Source organism: Caretta caretta, chromosome 2 (assembly GCF_965140235.1).
Source record: "Caretta caretta isolate rCarCar2 chromosome 2, rCarCar1.hap1, whole genome shotgun sequence".
Lineage (NCBI taxonomy): Eukaryota > Metazoa > Chordata > Testudines > Cheloniidae > Caretta > Caretta caretta.
Window position 1 is genome coordinate 88457881 of NC_134207.1, and position 14440 is coordinate 88472320.

General features: G+C 38.0%; 1 protein-coding gene across 9 annotated transcripts in view; it reads left to right on the forward strand.

The window, feature by feature from the left end:
* PTPRM (protein tyrosine phosphatase receptor type M) overlaps positions 1-14440 on the forward strand; it is a 682939-nt gene that overhangs the window by 416357 nt on the left and 252142 nt on the right. For all 9 annotated transcript variants that reach the window (XM_048840290.2, XM_048840291.2, XM_048840293.2 and 6 more), the window contains exon 12: positions 13567-13840. In XM_048840290.2, coding sequence (XP_048696247.1) covers positions 13567-13840 — 274 coding nt within the window. The remainder of the gene's footprint in view (positions 1-13566; positions 13841-14440) is intronic.

Consider the following 14440-nt stretch of genomic DNA (forward strand, 5'->3'; position numbering starts at 1 on the left):
AGCACAGCACAGCGAATTACAGAACAGCCCTTGAAGGAAGGGAAGGTTTGTGAAAAGCATTCCTTCTCTACGCATGGCCTGCTAATTCTGATGCATCCAGTTATTTAATTCTTCAGCCTAATTTGAGAATAACTCTCCAGCACAAATGTGTAATGGCAAGTAGGCTCAGTGCTCCAGTGTTAACATTACATTTGCAAATCTATTAGCTAGGCTCCTGCTCTTGAAATTATTTCTCCATTTCTTTATGGTACATAAGGAGTTTGATCCATCTGCATGGGCATTATTTTGCATTTACATGTATGTCTTAATAACTGCCTTCTGCTTAAACAAGATATGTCCAATTTCCCATATATATAAGTTTGGATGTTGTAGCATTTGCAAAGCTTCTATATCTCATGTGCCTTTCCCAAAGCACAGTTGTATCACTGCAATAGTTTTAGTTGTTGAAAAGCACAGAAGTAAAGCAGCAGTTACTAAAGTCTGTTTCTTAGAGGTGGCACATTCTGAGTATAATGGGGTACATCAGATATTAATACTTGTTGTACTATAGTAACTTTCGTCAAAAGATCTGAAAACATGTTGTTTGAGAAACAGTACCATCAGTTCATCTAGGCGAGTGGTATCCCATCTCTTACAGTGTCTACTACCAGAAAGGTGGGGAAACAAAAAAATACCTGTAATGCAGCCAGTCACTTGTGCATGATCTGTGACTGAAGATACTTCCTGTTTCCTTAAGACCATCACTTTATTTCTTAAACCACAATTTGCACAGCCACAGATTTTGTTTGCATTCTTCAAATGATCCAACTCCTTCCCAAATCCAGCCACAATATGTAATTATCTGACCTCCAGATTTTAGGGTGAATTCCTTAAATTGATTACAGTGTAAAGTGGTATTTCCTAGAGATGTGTACAGATTTCAAAATTAATTATTCTGGAGGTTTGGATTTGTGACCAGGCACATTCATCCTATTTAGATTAATGAAAAAAGAGAGCTTCCCTGTTGATTGCGGGAACTTATCCTTTGTTCTCTTAGTAGATCTCATGGTCTGAAGTTGTCCCTGGGCCTCCTTCGGCATGAAAGGTAGTCCTCCATGTTCTCCTTTCATGAGACAGAATAAAAAGGAAGGACCAATCAGCTTCCACCAGGCTTTCAGTGATTTGAATACTTCACCCAAGTTCCTCTACCTCAGTTCCTTTCTAGGTTAATAATCCTAGCTGTTGCTTTCTTTGTTTCTTTTGGTTAACCAGTTTTTAATCTATAATGAGACTTTGTCCCTGTCAAGGTTCCTTCCCCACTCTGAACTCTAGGGTACAGATATGGGGACCTGCATGAAAACCTCCTAAGCTTACTTTTACCAGCTTAGGTTAAAACTTCCCCAAGGTACAAACTATTTTACCTTTTGCCCTTGTACTTTATCGCTGCCACCACCAAACATCTAACCAGTATATTACTGGGAAAGAGTCCATTTGGAAACGTCTTTTCCCCCAAAATCCTCCCAACCCTTACACCCTCTTTCCTGGGGAAGGCTTGATAAAAAATCCTCACCAATTGCATAGGTGAACACAGACCCAAACCCTTGGATCTTAAGAACAATGAAAAAGCAATCAGATTCTTAAAAGAAGAATTTTAATAGAAGAAAAAGTAAAAAGAATCACCTCTGTAAAATCAGGATGGTAAATACCTTACAGGGTAATTAGATTCAAAACATAGAGAATCCCTCTAGGCAAAACCTTAAGTTACAAAAAGACACAAAAACAGGAATCTACATTCCATTCCGCACAGCTTATTTTCTCAGCCATTTAAAGGAATCAGAATCTAATGCATACCTAGCTAGATTACTTACTAAGTTCTAAGACTCCATTCCTGTTCTGTCCCCAGCAAAAGCATCACACAGACAGAGAGAGAGGGTTTGTTTTTGCCTCCCCCCAGGTTTTGAAAGTATCTTGTCTCCTCATTGGTCATTTTGGTCAGGTGCCGGCGTGGTTATCCTAGCTTCTTAACCCTTTACAGGTGAAAGGGTTTTTCCTCTGGCCAGGAGGGATTTTAAAGGTGTTTACCCTTCGCTTTATATTTATGACAGTCCCTTATTCCATAGTTGTTGGTTGTTTTGTAAATTGGTCTTGGCAACCTGAAAACTTGTGAGTTAAACAGTGTCATGTTGGCTGATAAAGCACTTTGCTTGCTGTAACAATGGTGCATTTTTCTACTTGTATTTATAGACTTGCCTTTTTTCTTCTCCTTTAAAAGGGAAATTAAACAAAGAGCATAAAGCTGATGAAAAAGCTTTGGATTGCTCTTTGGATTGTTGTAAGTGTCACAAATGTAAATTTACGGCAAACATATTTTTTGGCTTGTTTCCAAAAATTACTGCCACAGTTTCAGCAAATCTCATTGAAATTGAAAGCATTGCTAAAACCCTGAAGTGTCAAGTATTCATTTTTCTGAAAAGAAAAATCATACTTTTACCACACAGTGACACATTTCAGCGTGCAATAGTAGGTAAGATCACACTGCTTTCATGATTAGGGCCCTACCAAATTCGTGGCCATGAAAAACGCACCACGGACTGTGAAATCTGGTCTCTTGCATGCTTTTACCCTATATTATACAGATTTCACAGGGGAGACCGGCGTTTCTCAAATTGTGGGTCCTGACCCAAAAGGGAGTTGCAGAGGAGTTGCAAGATTATTTTAGGGGGGGTCATGGTATTGCCACCCTTATTTCTTCACTGCCTTCAGTGCTGGGAGGCCAGAGAGTGGCGGCTGTTGGCCAGGTGCCCAGTTCTGAAGACAGTGTCCCACCAACAGTAGCGCAGAAGAAAGGATGGCAATGCTATATCATGCCACCCGTAATTCTGCGCTTCTGCCTTCAATGCTGGAGGGCCAGAGAGTGGTGGCTGATGACTGAGGGCTCCTTTGTGCAGGCAGCAGCACAGAAGTAAGGGTGGCAATACCATACCATGCCATCCTTACTTCTGCACTGCTGCTGGCAGCGGCTCTGCCTTCAAAGCTGAGCTCCCAACCAGAAGCCGCCGCTCTCCAACTGCCCAGCTCTGAAGGCAATGCCGCCACCTGCAACAACTCAGAAGTAAGGGTAGCAGTACCACAACCCCTCCCCACACAATAGCCTTGTGACCCCCTTACAACTCCTTTCTGGGTAAGGACCCCTGCAATTACAACACCGTGAAATTTCAAATTTAAATATCTGAAATCATGAAATTTTCTTTTTTTAAAATCCTGTGACCGTGAAATTGAACAAAATGGACCATGAATTTGGTAAGGCCCTACTGAAAATTCACTACTATGCATAGGATTTAGATGTTATATTGTTTGAACTGATATATGGGAACTTCTGCCCATAGTTACCCCAGTTTATAATCTAGCCACATTCTGTTAAGGCCCTTATAATGCTAGTGGATTCTGTACCCACACATAAATCTCACTGACATCAATGATTCTCTCTACAGACTGAAGAGTCCTTCTGCATAGATCAGATTGCATCATGGGGTCCCAAGTTAGAGGGTATATTAACATATATTGTATTTTTGGATTGGAAAATTAGAGACATTCATTTTCCATTGTGGACTGTGGGGGAGGTGGGAGATTAATATACTGCTACATCTGTTTGAAAATTCACTTTGAAGGTCCAAATTTTTCAGGCTATCTTTAATTATCATTCCAGGTGTTAGGGGACAGCATGGAAGAAGGCACAGAAATAAGACTGGGAGGAGGAAACAAAGGGAATAACAAAGTAGGTTTTATTATCAGAAAGGGGGAAGTAAGGATCATAAGATACGAGAGCAGATCAGAAGTCAGGATAAACTGAAAGCTCTATAAACCTCTGAACTTGGGGTTGGTTCTTCAGACCTGACTGAGAAACTTTTGTGGCTCATCCATCAGTAATAATAAGGGGCCTGATCCTGTGAAGTGTGAATTTATGAACACCCTGAACTTCGATTGAAGTAGCTCTGAGTTCAAAGAACAAAGCACCTCAAAGTAGTTTTTTAATATCTTGTGGAAACCTGATAATTTCTCCATTTATATTTAGAGCAATAATGCATATCACTTGCATGTGCTGTACAAATATAGGCTAATTTTCACAAAACATTTGTAAATTACAGTCCTGGGCCCTTAAAATTTCTCTTCTATGGGGATTTTCTGTCTTGTAGGATGAATTTTATTGTATGACATGGAGTTTTTGTAGAATACTTAGAATTGAAGGGCTCCAAGGTTGAATGTAGGTGGGTGAGTTTATTCATGCTATATAGATAGGAGAAAAATGAAGCAAAGGGGCTTGCCCAAGGCAGCAAAGCAAATCAGTGGCAGAGCTGGGATGAGAACTGAGTAGTAGTTCCTTACTTCCAGAATCAGTCCAGCAAACCCTGTTGTATACATTATTTGTAAGGGTGAATGAAATAGAAAAACTCTCATTAAAATAAAAAAAAATCTAAAATTTTCCACTATCGATATTTTGCAAAGTAATCAGGCTTTTTAAGAAGGCAAAACCACATTTGCTTCAGTTCTGCAAGGAGCATCAGCCTGACCTGACAGGATTAATGAAGTTTTATTTTGGGCTCATTTTATTTGTTTTATTTCATTTACTGTGACCATTTTGGATAGAGTGTACAATGTTTGATGTTTAATTATAATTGGTATGTCCTTGTGTTTGTTACATAATTTAAATTATTGAATTATGATGACTTGAAGGGAAAAATTTAAATGCACAGATAAAGAAATCTTTAAATTAGTTAAGAAAATATCAACAGAAAAGATCTTTCATCCAGGGATAATTTACTTGAAATTCTATGCCTGATGTGAAGATTAATAGTAGATTGCCTTTTAGGGAGCTCTCAGCCTGATTCTAATGTCCCAAGTTGTTCTTTTATTATCCAAAAGCTCCATAACTAAAGGATTTTTTTCACCCTGCCCTTTGTTCATAATATGGGACTGTAATTGAGTTCATATTTCTCACCCAACCTTTCAGCTGTAATTAATATTTTATTATATCAGATTTTATCACTAAATAGCCTAGCAGCAGAGTACTGAGTGTCACATGCTCACAAAAAAGGCAGGAGTGACTTATTGATGCCAGGCAAGTTCCTTATAATGAGTTATGGTTGAGAGAATACAAAATACATTCTCAGTACCCAGCTAATATTCCCAAGCAATGTATGACTTATCTTATTTTGATCAAACCAGGACAAAGAAAAATTAAAGTTAGGAAAATGGAATATTCAGCCCAGTGGATCTATTTAGGATATCAAATATGTGGAGCACCTAACAAAATTGTCTGTGCAAGACCAGGTATCTGTTTTCATTATTACATTTTATGAACAGGACTAGTATAGGTCATATACTTTTTGTACACTAAGTTATTTGAGGTTTTCTAAGCTGTGTTAACTACCTCTACAGTGTGAGAAATGTAAAAATCTGAACATTGAGTGTTCTGCCTGTTGTTCATCTTTGAGCTGGTGTAAACCAGAATGAAGGGTAAGGTGTTTTTAATAAGGATTTGAAAATGTAAACTGTTTTTTATTTATGAATAGTAGTAAACAGGACTGGAGAAAATTGAGTCACTTTTGTTGCCTGAAATTTAACAACTTTGGTGATCAATGGTTTTCATCATAAAACCAACCACATACTTTGGGCATAATTGACATTCCCAGCTCAGGGGAGAGTCTGCTGAGGCACTAATATCTGTATCTCTGCTATGAATAGGTGATTGCTGAAAAAAGTCAAATTAAAGATAGAGGTCTCTGGCAGAACAGATCAGAAGAAGCTCTGTGCTTGAGAATAGACTCTTAATTCTTTGATATCAGCACAAGTATCCACTCCAAAATGTATAACTGCAATAAAACTTTCTTCTCTTTTTATATTTGTACACCAACTGGCTAGCCCACAGGATAACGGTGGAAGGCGTAAACTTTCCTTTAGGCAGAGCTGTGTAAGGGCAGTTTGTAACTGTGTCTCCACAGCAATTCCTTCCATGCTTCTGCCTTGTTTCCAGGAGAAGTCATCTGCTATAGCCCCTGAATGTTGGATGGATGGTCCAGTGGATAGGGAACTGGACTGGGATGCAGGAGACCTGGGTTTTCTTTCTGGCTCAGCTACAGACTTCCTTTGTACTCTTGGGCAAGTCACTTAATCTACCTGGTGTTTCAGTTTTCATCCACAAAATACTTCACTGTCTCACATGGATATGTGAGGATAAAAATAATGATCAAGAGGAACTCAGATATAGGGATGAGTGCCATATCATTTAGCTTAATAGATAGATTACCAGGTGCAGATTACTTCCACTTCTCCCTCATTCCCTAACATGCCAGCCAACAAAGCTCTGCTTTGGAGAGTATTGGCTCCATGAACATTCTTTTCTACCCCTTCTTGGTCCCCACACACCTGAAGCTGTGATAGGGGGAGGTTGCACAAGGGAGTGGGAGCAATCTTACGTCCTGCACAACCATGTACATTTCGGAAAGCCCTAAATAGCTAAAGCCCACTCTGTTCTACTTAGGGTTCAATCCTGCACTCATTAAAATTAGTGGGACTGCTCATGTGCTTAAAATTAACTGCTTACATGCTTTGCTGGACCGAGGGTAAAGCGCTCATCACACTGTGGGATTGAGTTCTTAGCTTCTATGTAGTCCGAGTAAAAACTTTAGAGAGGTAAAACTAAACAAACAACCCTCACTGACTTGCCTACTTAACCTGTGTGCAATTGCATACCAAAGATAATAGTACATAAACTTTCATCATTGCATTAAAATAGACAATTACCTTTGATTTTTAGAACAAGTAATTCTATTGGAAGGTAGTAATGCCACATTATGTTTCACTTTGTGAGTAATCACCTGTCTCTCTAGATCAGCATCTGGTAAGAGTTCTAATGTTCTCATACCAAAAATTCCATTCTGCCCTTGTCTGTGTGTAGGGATTACAATGCCTTCTGTGCCAAACCATATTGGAAAGACTAAGGTGCCTGATAAACATAAACAACTTTAATGTCTCCCTTAAGAGGAAAAAGTGTGTGGGTTTTTTTAGACACAAAGCACAAATCCAAAAATAGACTGGTGTTATGTGTGTTAAAAGGGAGATAGACCTCAGGGAACTATTTGTGAACTAGCAGGTGGACTAGCAGATGTGAGGAGCCCTATGAATATATTTATTGAGCAGCCCAAAAAGTATTAAATAAGTCATCCTGGGTACTTATTTAGGAGTAAGTTCTTGGGTGGGAGTAGTTCTTGGGTAAACTTCCCAAGAAAATCTTTTGAAAAATATATGCCATGGTGCAGTTGTAACCCACACACTTCCTGAGTGTGGTGTTCCGTCCCATCTAGTGGCACCGAGACCACTTAAAGAGTGATAAATGAGTCTACTCTACAGCCTTAGCTAAGAGCCTTCTAGCTTCTAGTAGAGGCTCATGCACTAAGCTCCAGAGGCCCCAAGTTCAATCCTGCCCGCCAAAGGGATCTGTCAGCATTACAGGGCAACAGAAAATCTATCCCAAAAAGTACACATTTCCCTGATACTTGGGATATTGAGGTACAAGGAACAAAACCTTTAGGATTCATTAGCAAGTGTGAAAAGCGCAAGCCATGTCGAGGACATCTGAGTGGCTCAAAAGTGATTAAGGGGACTTGAATCCTTGTGACCTGCGTTCTTTGACACCATCCTCTTCCTTCAGGTGAAGAAAGAAAGAATGAATGAGAGAGCTTACCTTTACCATAACAAAGCAAGAGTATGTGTGCTCAGAAGGTGGGAACACTATATCATAAAGATATACTATTTGTATGTCCTTCTTATGAATATATAATTGTGGGGAGAAAATGTTTATTTATTGGATAATAGTGATAACTACACAAGGAGAGCCTAAACCAACATAACATACATTATTAAAGGTTACCTGCAGTAGAAAGGAAAACAGAGAGAGAGAAAGAAAAGGATTTCACCGCTTCCTGAAGCATGAACTGGTCAGGGTTCCCAGGTGATGGTGGTAGCTCAGGGTCCTGAGTGCAGGAGGCAGGCAGAGCCCCCAGCACGATCAGTCAGGAGATGGAGTCTCAGTGGAACTGATGCAGAGGTTGGGTCCATCCATCAGAACACTTACTTGGGCATAGGTAGGGGGTTTTGTAGAGAAAATACAATGGTTCAAGGGAGAACACTAGATTTGTTTATGGGTAAACTGATGACTCAGGGGTTTTCTTTAGGCTATTCAATAGGAGCTGATCACTCTTGGCTATGGGTGGTGTTTTCTTCCAGGGAGCTGACAGTGCAACTAGGCTGCTTCAGTATTTTGGATATCAATCAAGGATTCATTACTAGAATTGGTTTGATAACTGCTGAGCTGGGTGTGTGCAGGCGTAGGTTCATTAACATCTGGAGCAGAGATCCCCCATGATGCAGTGCTTCCCTGCTTTTCTGGTCCCAGAGTTCAGTTCGGTTCTCTGTTCTCCATTCCGTATGCTAATGAGATGAATCCCTGTCCCATCTTTCATGCAGATGAGGCTAGGGGAGTTGTCTCTGTTCTCCATTCTGTATGCTAATAGGGATTTCTTAATCTTGTCACCCTTGTCAGGAGGGGTCTAGGTGTGTCTCCCAACGCCCTTCACTGCTCTCTGCAGTCCTTTTCTCTGATTAGTTTTGGTTCAAGCAGAGACTGGTGGGGGAGGGGGGTGTCTTCCATGAGTCAGAGAGGCTAGATACTGTGCCCTGGTTCCCCAAGAACACAGAGCTGACTGGTATCATCTTAGGGATTGTTCAGGGTCAAGATCCTGCCATCAACTTTGAATCCTAGAAAGTCTAAACTTGGAAAAGGGGCTAATATAAATATTTCTGTATTTAATGGAAACCTTAAAATTCATGGCAGATGACCTGTGGCCAGAATATGCAGTCTTCAGAGCTCCTCTGACTCTTCTGCAACTAAGATATCATCTAAGTAAATAAGCATTTTCACTCTCAGGGCCCTTAGGAGATGAATAATTGGTCACACTCTTGTAATGAATGCCCTTGTAGCAATACACAGGCAAAATAACTTTACTTTCCACTGATATAGTACTCCTCTACAGGAGAACCTTAGGGATTTCCTGTTTGTATGCATAGGAAAGCTTTGCTTGGATCTACTTTTGCCAGAAAATCCCCTTTGTAAACCGTGACTTTTAAGTCTTTGAGACTATCCATGCGAAACAGTTTGGCAGTCATAAAAAGGCTTAAGGGTTTTGTATTAAAAACTAGATGCATCCCTAGTGGACTTGGGGCTGTGAAGATATAGCTTATTTAGGCCACCTGAGAATTAACTTTTGGCAGTATCTCTAGGGTCTCAAACTGAGCCTTCTTTTATCTCCTCAATTACGGCTATTGAGATATTTCTGCCTATGACTCCTCGCACTATAATGTAGGTGAAATATACCGTTAGCCCTCTGACACCCAGTGTAAGATACAGGGAGATTTAGTCTTTCCCAGATTTGAATAAAACAGTTCAGCTTTTCTGCTGTTGCCTGTAACTGCACTGGCCAAAGATGAGGAAAGACTTGCTGCAAATGACTGCAGAGAGGCTGCCTAGAAGGGGCTAAGAAGGTTTGAGTTGCTTATTTTACAAGTAAATAAAAAAACACTATTTTCCTGTACCATCATTTTGTTATAGTGGGATCATTCTGTTCAAAACTCAGCAGGTGATTAGCACTGAATACCATATTTTTTAGTCCCTCTCCTGCTTGTCATGGGGAACCAACCATCCTATGAACACAGAGATATGACCAAGCCTATGGAACCTGTAACTTCTGTAAATCATCGTATTCCTCTTTTTACTTCAGACATACGGACAACAGTGACAGGAATTTAAAAATGCACATCTTCAATTACAGGAACATCTTTCTTCTCAACAGACAAAAATCTGATCGATTCAACCCGTTGAAAACATTGAGGCAGATTAAGAAATTGGGAACGGACATTCAGTAATAGTGATTGCTTACGCTTTTTAATTTGTAATTACTTTGGACTGAACTGGAACTGGCAGTTCCATAGCTTTCAGGTGACATAAAGCTCGACTGGTAAATTTTAAAGACTTGTATTAAGGGTCCGTAGTTTCATACTAGTATAAAAACTGCTTCCTTGAGTAGAATAAGTACAGAATAAGTTTGCCACTTTGTAATATAATTTTATCATTACGATTTGATTTATTATGCCTTGCTAAGCTTTAAGGCCCCTGTTTGGCAAGGTACTTGAGTACATGCCTAATTTTAAGCACATGAACTCACATGCTTAAATAAAAGCATGTGCTTAAGTACCTTAATGAATTGGGACCCTAGTTTTTTATTTCAGTCTTCTGAATATTGTCAATAATATCAGTTGTTGTATTTAACCTCTTTCTCTTACTTCTTCTTATACTTGATATTCGGTTTTCATTGGTAACATTTAGAAATTTAGGAGAAGTTTTGAGTGTCTACTTTAGTTTAAGCAACCCAGAAGTCAATAAATTTGTGAGAAGCCAAATAAATTAAAATGATCCAACCAATAAGTATTTTATACAATACCCAAAAGGCCACACAAGACCATAATGTATCTAATTTAATTGTTTAAGTTTGGAACCTGTTTGGGGGTATTAAAAAAAATCAAAATTGCAAGAATTGTTTTTCCCACATTTTTCAAAATTGTATATAACATTTGAATCCTCAAATTAAAGAAAAATCTCAGATGCTCTTCTCTAGATTGAATATCATGTCATTCTGCTTAAAATGAGATTTTGAATTCTACTTACTGAGGCCTTAGAGTCTTGTAGTAGAAAAGCATAGCACAAACTAAACTTAATTAAATTTCATTCCTCAAGAAAGTTCCATTTTAGTTATACCAATATCTAGTATATTTTTTGCACTGTCTACTTCAGTGTAGGTTTTATTTTCATATCACAGGTAGATAGATTGTATTCGAGTTAAAATTTGGCTGTATGAATGGAAAAGGAATAATGCAACATTAAACAAATGGAAAATATGACTAATATATTAGAGGAAAAATAGAGTTCTGATTCAGTGCTTACTCAGTTCACTAAGATTGAACCTTAAGATCCCTTTTCAGCATTAGCAATTCAGTTGTTACATACTAAAAGAAAGCAGTTTTAACCGTAAGATTTTGAGCAAGGTTTTGGATTATAATTGTAATTGGTGACTTTATAAAATTCATTAGCAAGATGATCTCATTTATACAAATGTAATACATTACTCATAAAGTTCTGTCAGGTTGCCATTGACCCAGGTGCTTATAATGTGTTAATTTACAACAGAGAGACAGCAATGTGTGGCAACTGGGCAGCAGATAGGACTTAGATATTTTTCATTAGCACTTGGACTTTGATAAAGGGGAACAGAAAAGAGCTGCTTGACCTTTCAGTTCTTAAATTATTAAAGAGCAAATAGATTTGAGGTCTGGATGCTTGCAAATCTAATTTGTCTTGTGTAAGGATGAAATGACATTTTGGGTTGGAAATTGCTCCAGTCAACTTAGTTCTTTCTTTAATATATCTGAAGATGAATAGATGGAAAGCATTGAAAATGTAATATACATGGAGTAGTGCATGTGGTATAACTAATACGAACTTGCCAGAGTAAAGACACATGTGAATGACAATTTTGTTTCTAAAACATTTAAAATTTCCAGTTATAATTGCTGTGTGGAAAATGAAAAGAATATTTTTTTAAACAAAACTCAAGCAGGCATTTAAAATTATCTTGGCCCGAAGTCCTGGATTTCTTGGTCCTGGACTTCTGCAGAAATAGAACTGTTAGACTTAAGGGCCAGAACAAGTGTAAGGTCCAAAGCTTTGCAGTCCATCAGTAACAGCATATCAGACATCATTGAGAACCATGGATGCTTACCTTTTGAAATGGTATAAGGCATGAATTTCTAACTTCCAAGTAGCATAAAGCAATGATCTCTAACTATAGAAATTCATATCAATTGCTAAATCATGTCAGAAATTAAGTTGAGGGAAAAGCAAGATTGTAACCAGAGTCATGTGATTTTAAAATGTGACCAACTCTCAGTAGAAATCCTTTGGTGGTTCAATACAAATGTTTGCTGGTCCAGTTTAAAAAAAAAAGTGCTGGTCTTAAACTAGTAATCAGCTGTTTGGGGCAGGGACAGCACCTAAAACAATGGGGTCCATTATGAGGATCCCTCAGTGCTATAGTAATAAAATTATTAATAATCAGAACAAAATATGGTATCATAATTTATCAGGGAGACTGTACCCTCCAAAAGTATATGTAATGTTGTGGCTTTGTAGCAATTACATACTTGAAATGTAATTCATGTGTTAATACATACAAACTACACAAGAAAATGCAGTCAATTATTACATTTTAGTTACCCTAAAAATACTCTAGCTAGCCTTACCAACTCTCTTCCTGCAATCTATGATCACTGTCCTTCTCATGGAGATGGATAATGATCAAGAGTCATTAGTCCCCAGGGAAGCAATAAAGTTACAACCAAATCCTCTTTAGAGAGATGGGTTTCACATTTGAGAAATTTAGAAGCACTGTTTTGAACAATTATAAGAATGTTATGATTTCACTGTTTTCATGTATATTCAGAAATAATGTTTCCTCGGTTCCTGTTTGAATGTCCATGAGCTTTTACGTTTGAGGAAGACGGGCAGTTTCTTCTAGGCCCTGATTCAGCAAAGCACTGAAGCACATGTTTAAAGAGAAGCATGTGTTTAAGTCCATCTGTATTATGCAAAGCAGTTAAACATGTGCTAAAGTGCTTTAATGAATCAGAATTATGACGATTATACAATTATGAGAATATATGCACTCACTATTAACAGAAAGTTTATGCAGAATTAGGCAATTAGACTATTTAGAATTTTGTTTCTGTTTTGCATTAGTGAATGGAATTTCGGTTTCCCCACTGTTATCAGAGTTACCAAATTTCAAATATAACTAACAAAATAAATGTAAAAAAACTTTTGTATTTTAGCCATCAGAAAATATATTCTTTTTCCCGAATAACAGTCTGCTACCAAAATTTTAAATAGATTTTCACTTTATTATGTATTTCATATGCAATTGTAATGCCAACAGTTAAGCAAATATGATTCCTTGGCAGATTTTTTTCTATTTATCTCGCCTTTCTTTGTCCGTATTGATAGTTGTGCTTTTTTTTCAAGCAAGTTAACAGGTTAAAGGATTGAATCCACAGCCTCTTATCTACTTTTTGTAAACAAAAAAGTACTTGTTCAACATTTTAATACTCATCAAATATGTTTCTATGTATGTTCCAACTAGGAAGTATTCTGTGTTATTTGTCATATAAAAAGTCTTAGATATTCACAGCCAATTTTATTTTCCAAAGAGAAATGAGGTTATTTGGGAGGAGAAGGGGATGTGTACTGTAAATTTATAGACCTGAGTATTGACAGTGTGTTTTTATGTCCTTTGCCTTCAGCTGTCATCACCTTTTCCATAAATATTTGTTGGTGTGCTGATGTGATTTCATAATGAATTGGCTGATTCAGATGTCTTAAAATAACCCATATTTTCTCTCATTCTTTCTTTTCCAATTTCTTAGTGTCTATCAAATAGTTGTTGAGGAAGAGCGCCCTCGCAGGACCAAAAAGACAACTGAAATCCTGAAATGCTACCCAGTGCCCATTCACTTCCAGAATGCTTCGCTTTTGAACTCTCAATACTACTTTGCTGCAGAGTTTCCAGCCAACAGTCTTCAAGGGGCTCAGCCTTTTACCATTGGTGATAACAGAACCTACAGTGGTTTCTGGAACACTCCTCTTCTACCTCATAAAAGCTACAGCATTTATTTCCAAGCTGCTAGCAGAGCCAATGGGGTAAGTCTTATGACAGGTGTAGTCTTATGCAATATTAGTGTGTAAACAGATTGTTGGTTCTGGACTTTGTATTGTTCAGTGTAGTTGCTAATGAGAGAATGAAGAAACCATGAAATTTAACAAGTTGAGTTTAAAAAATAACAGTGTTGCATGATAATTAAGGACGACAGAAAAGGGAAAGGAGGACACCACATACTTTTGTCAATGGAGAGTGGGCCTGATAGCGCATCATTGCCAGAAATACCACTGTTCTGCTTTATTTTCATTTCTTACTAATGCTTCCAAAAGTTGGCTGGTGTTTCTGTCTAGCTGCCTTTTTTAAAGAGGGAAATGCTGTGGCTACTTTGGTGAAGTTCAAGCCAAACTTGATTACTGTTTCAATAGCATATGTATTTTTGGTCTGTCCAATCATATTACCTTGGTTTATAATATTTTGAACTTCCGTTTTCACTTTTGCTTGTCTTGACTGAATTAGAAACAGAAAAACAGTAAAAGAAAAATAAGTAGATGGAACTGAAATGAGAAGTATGCACAAAGGCCCTTGGAGATCATGTTTCATCTGGCTGATTCTTCCTGGATTGTTTTTCATTTCCTGAGCAG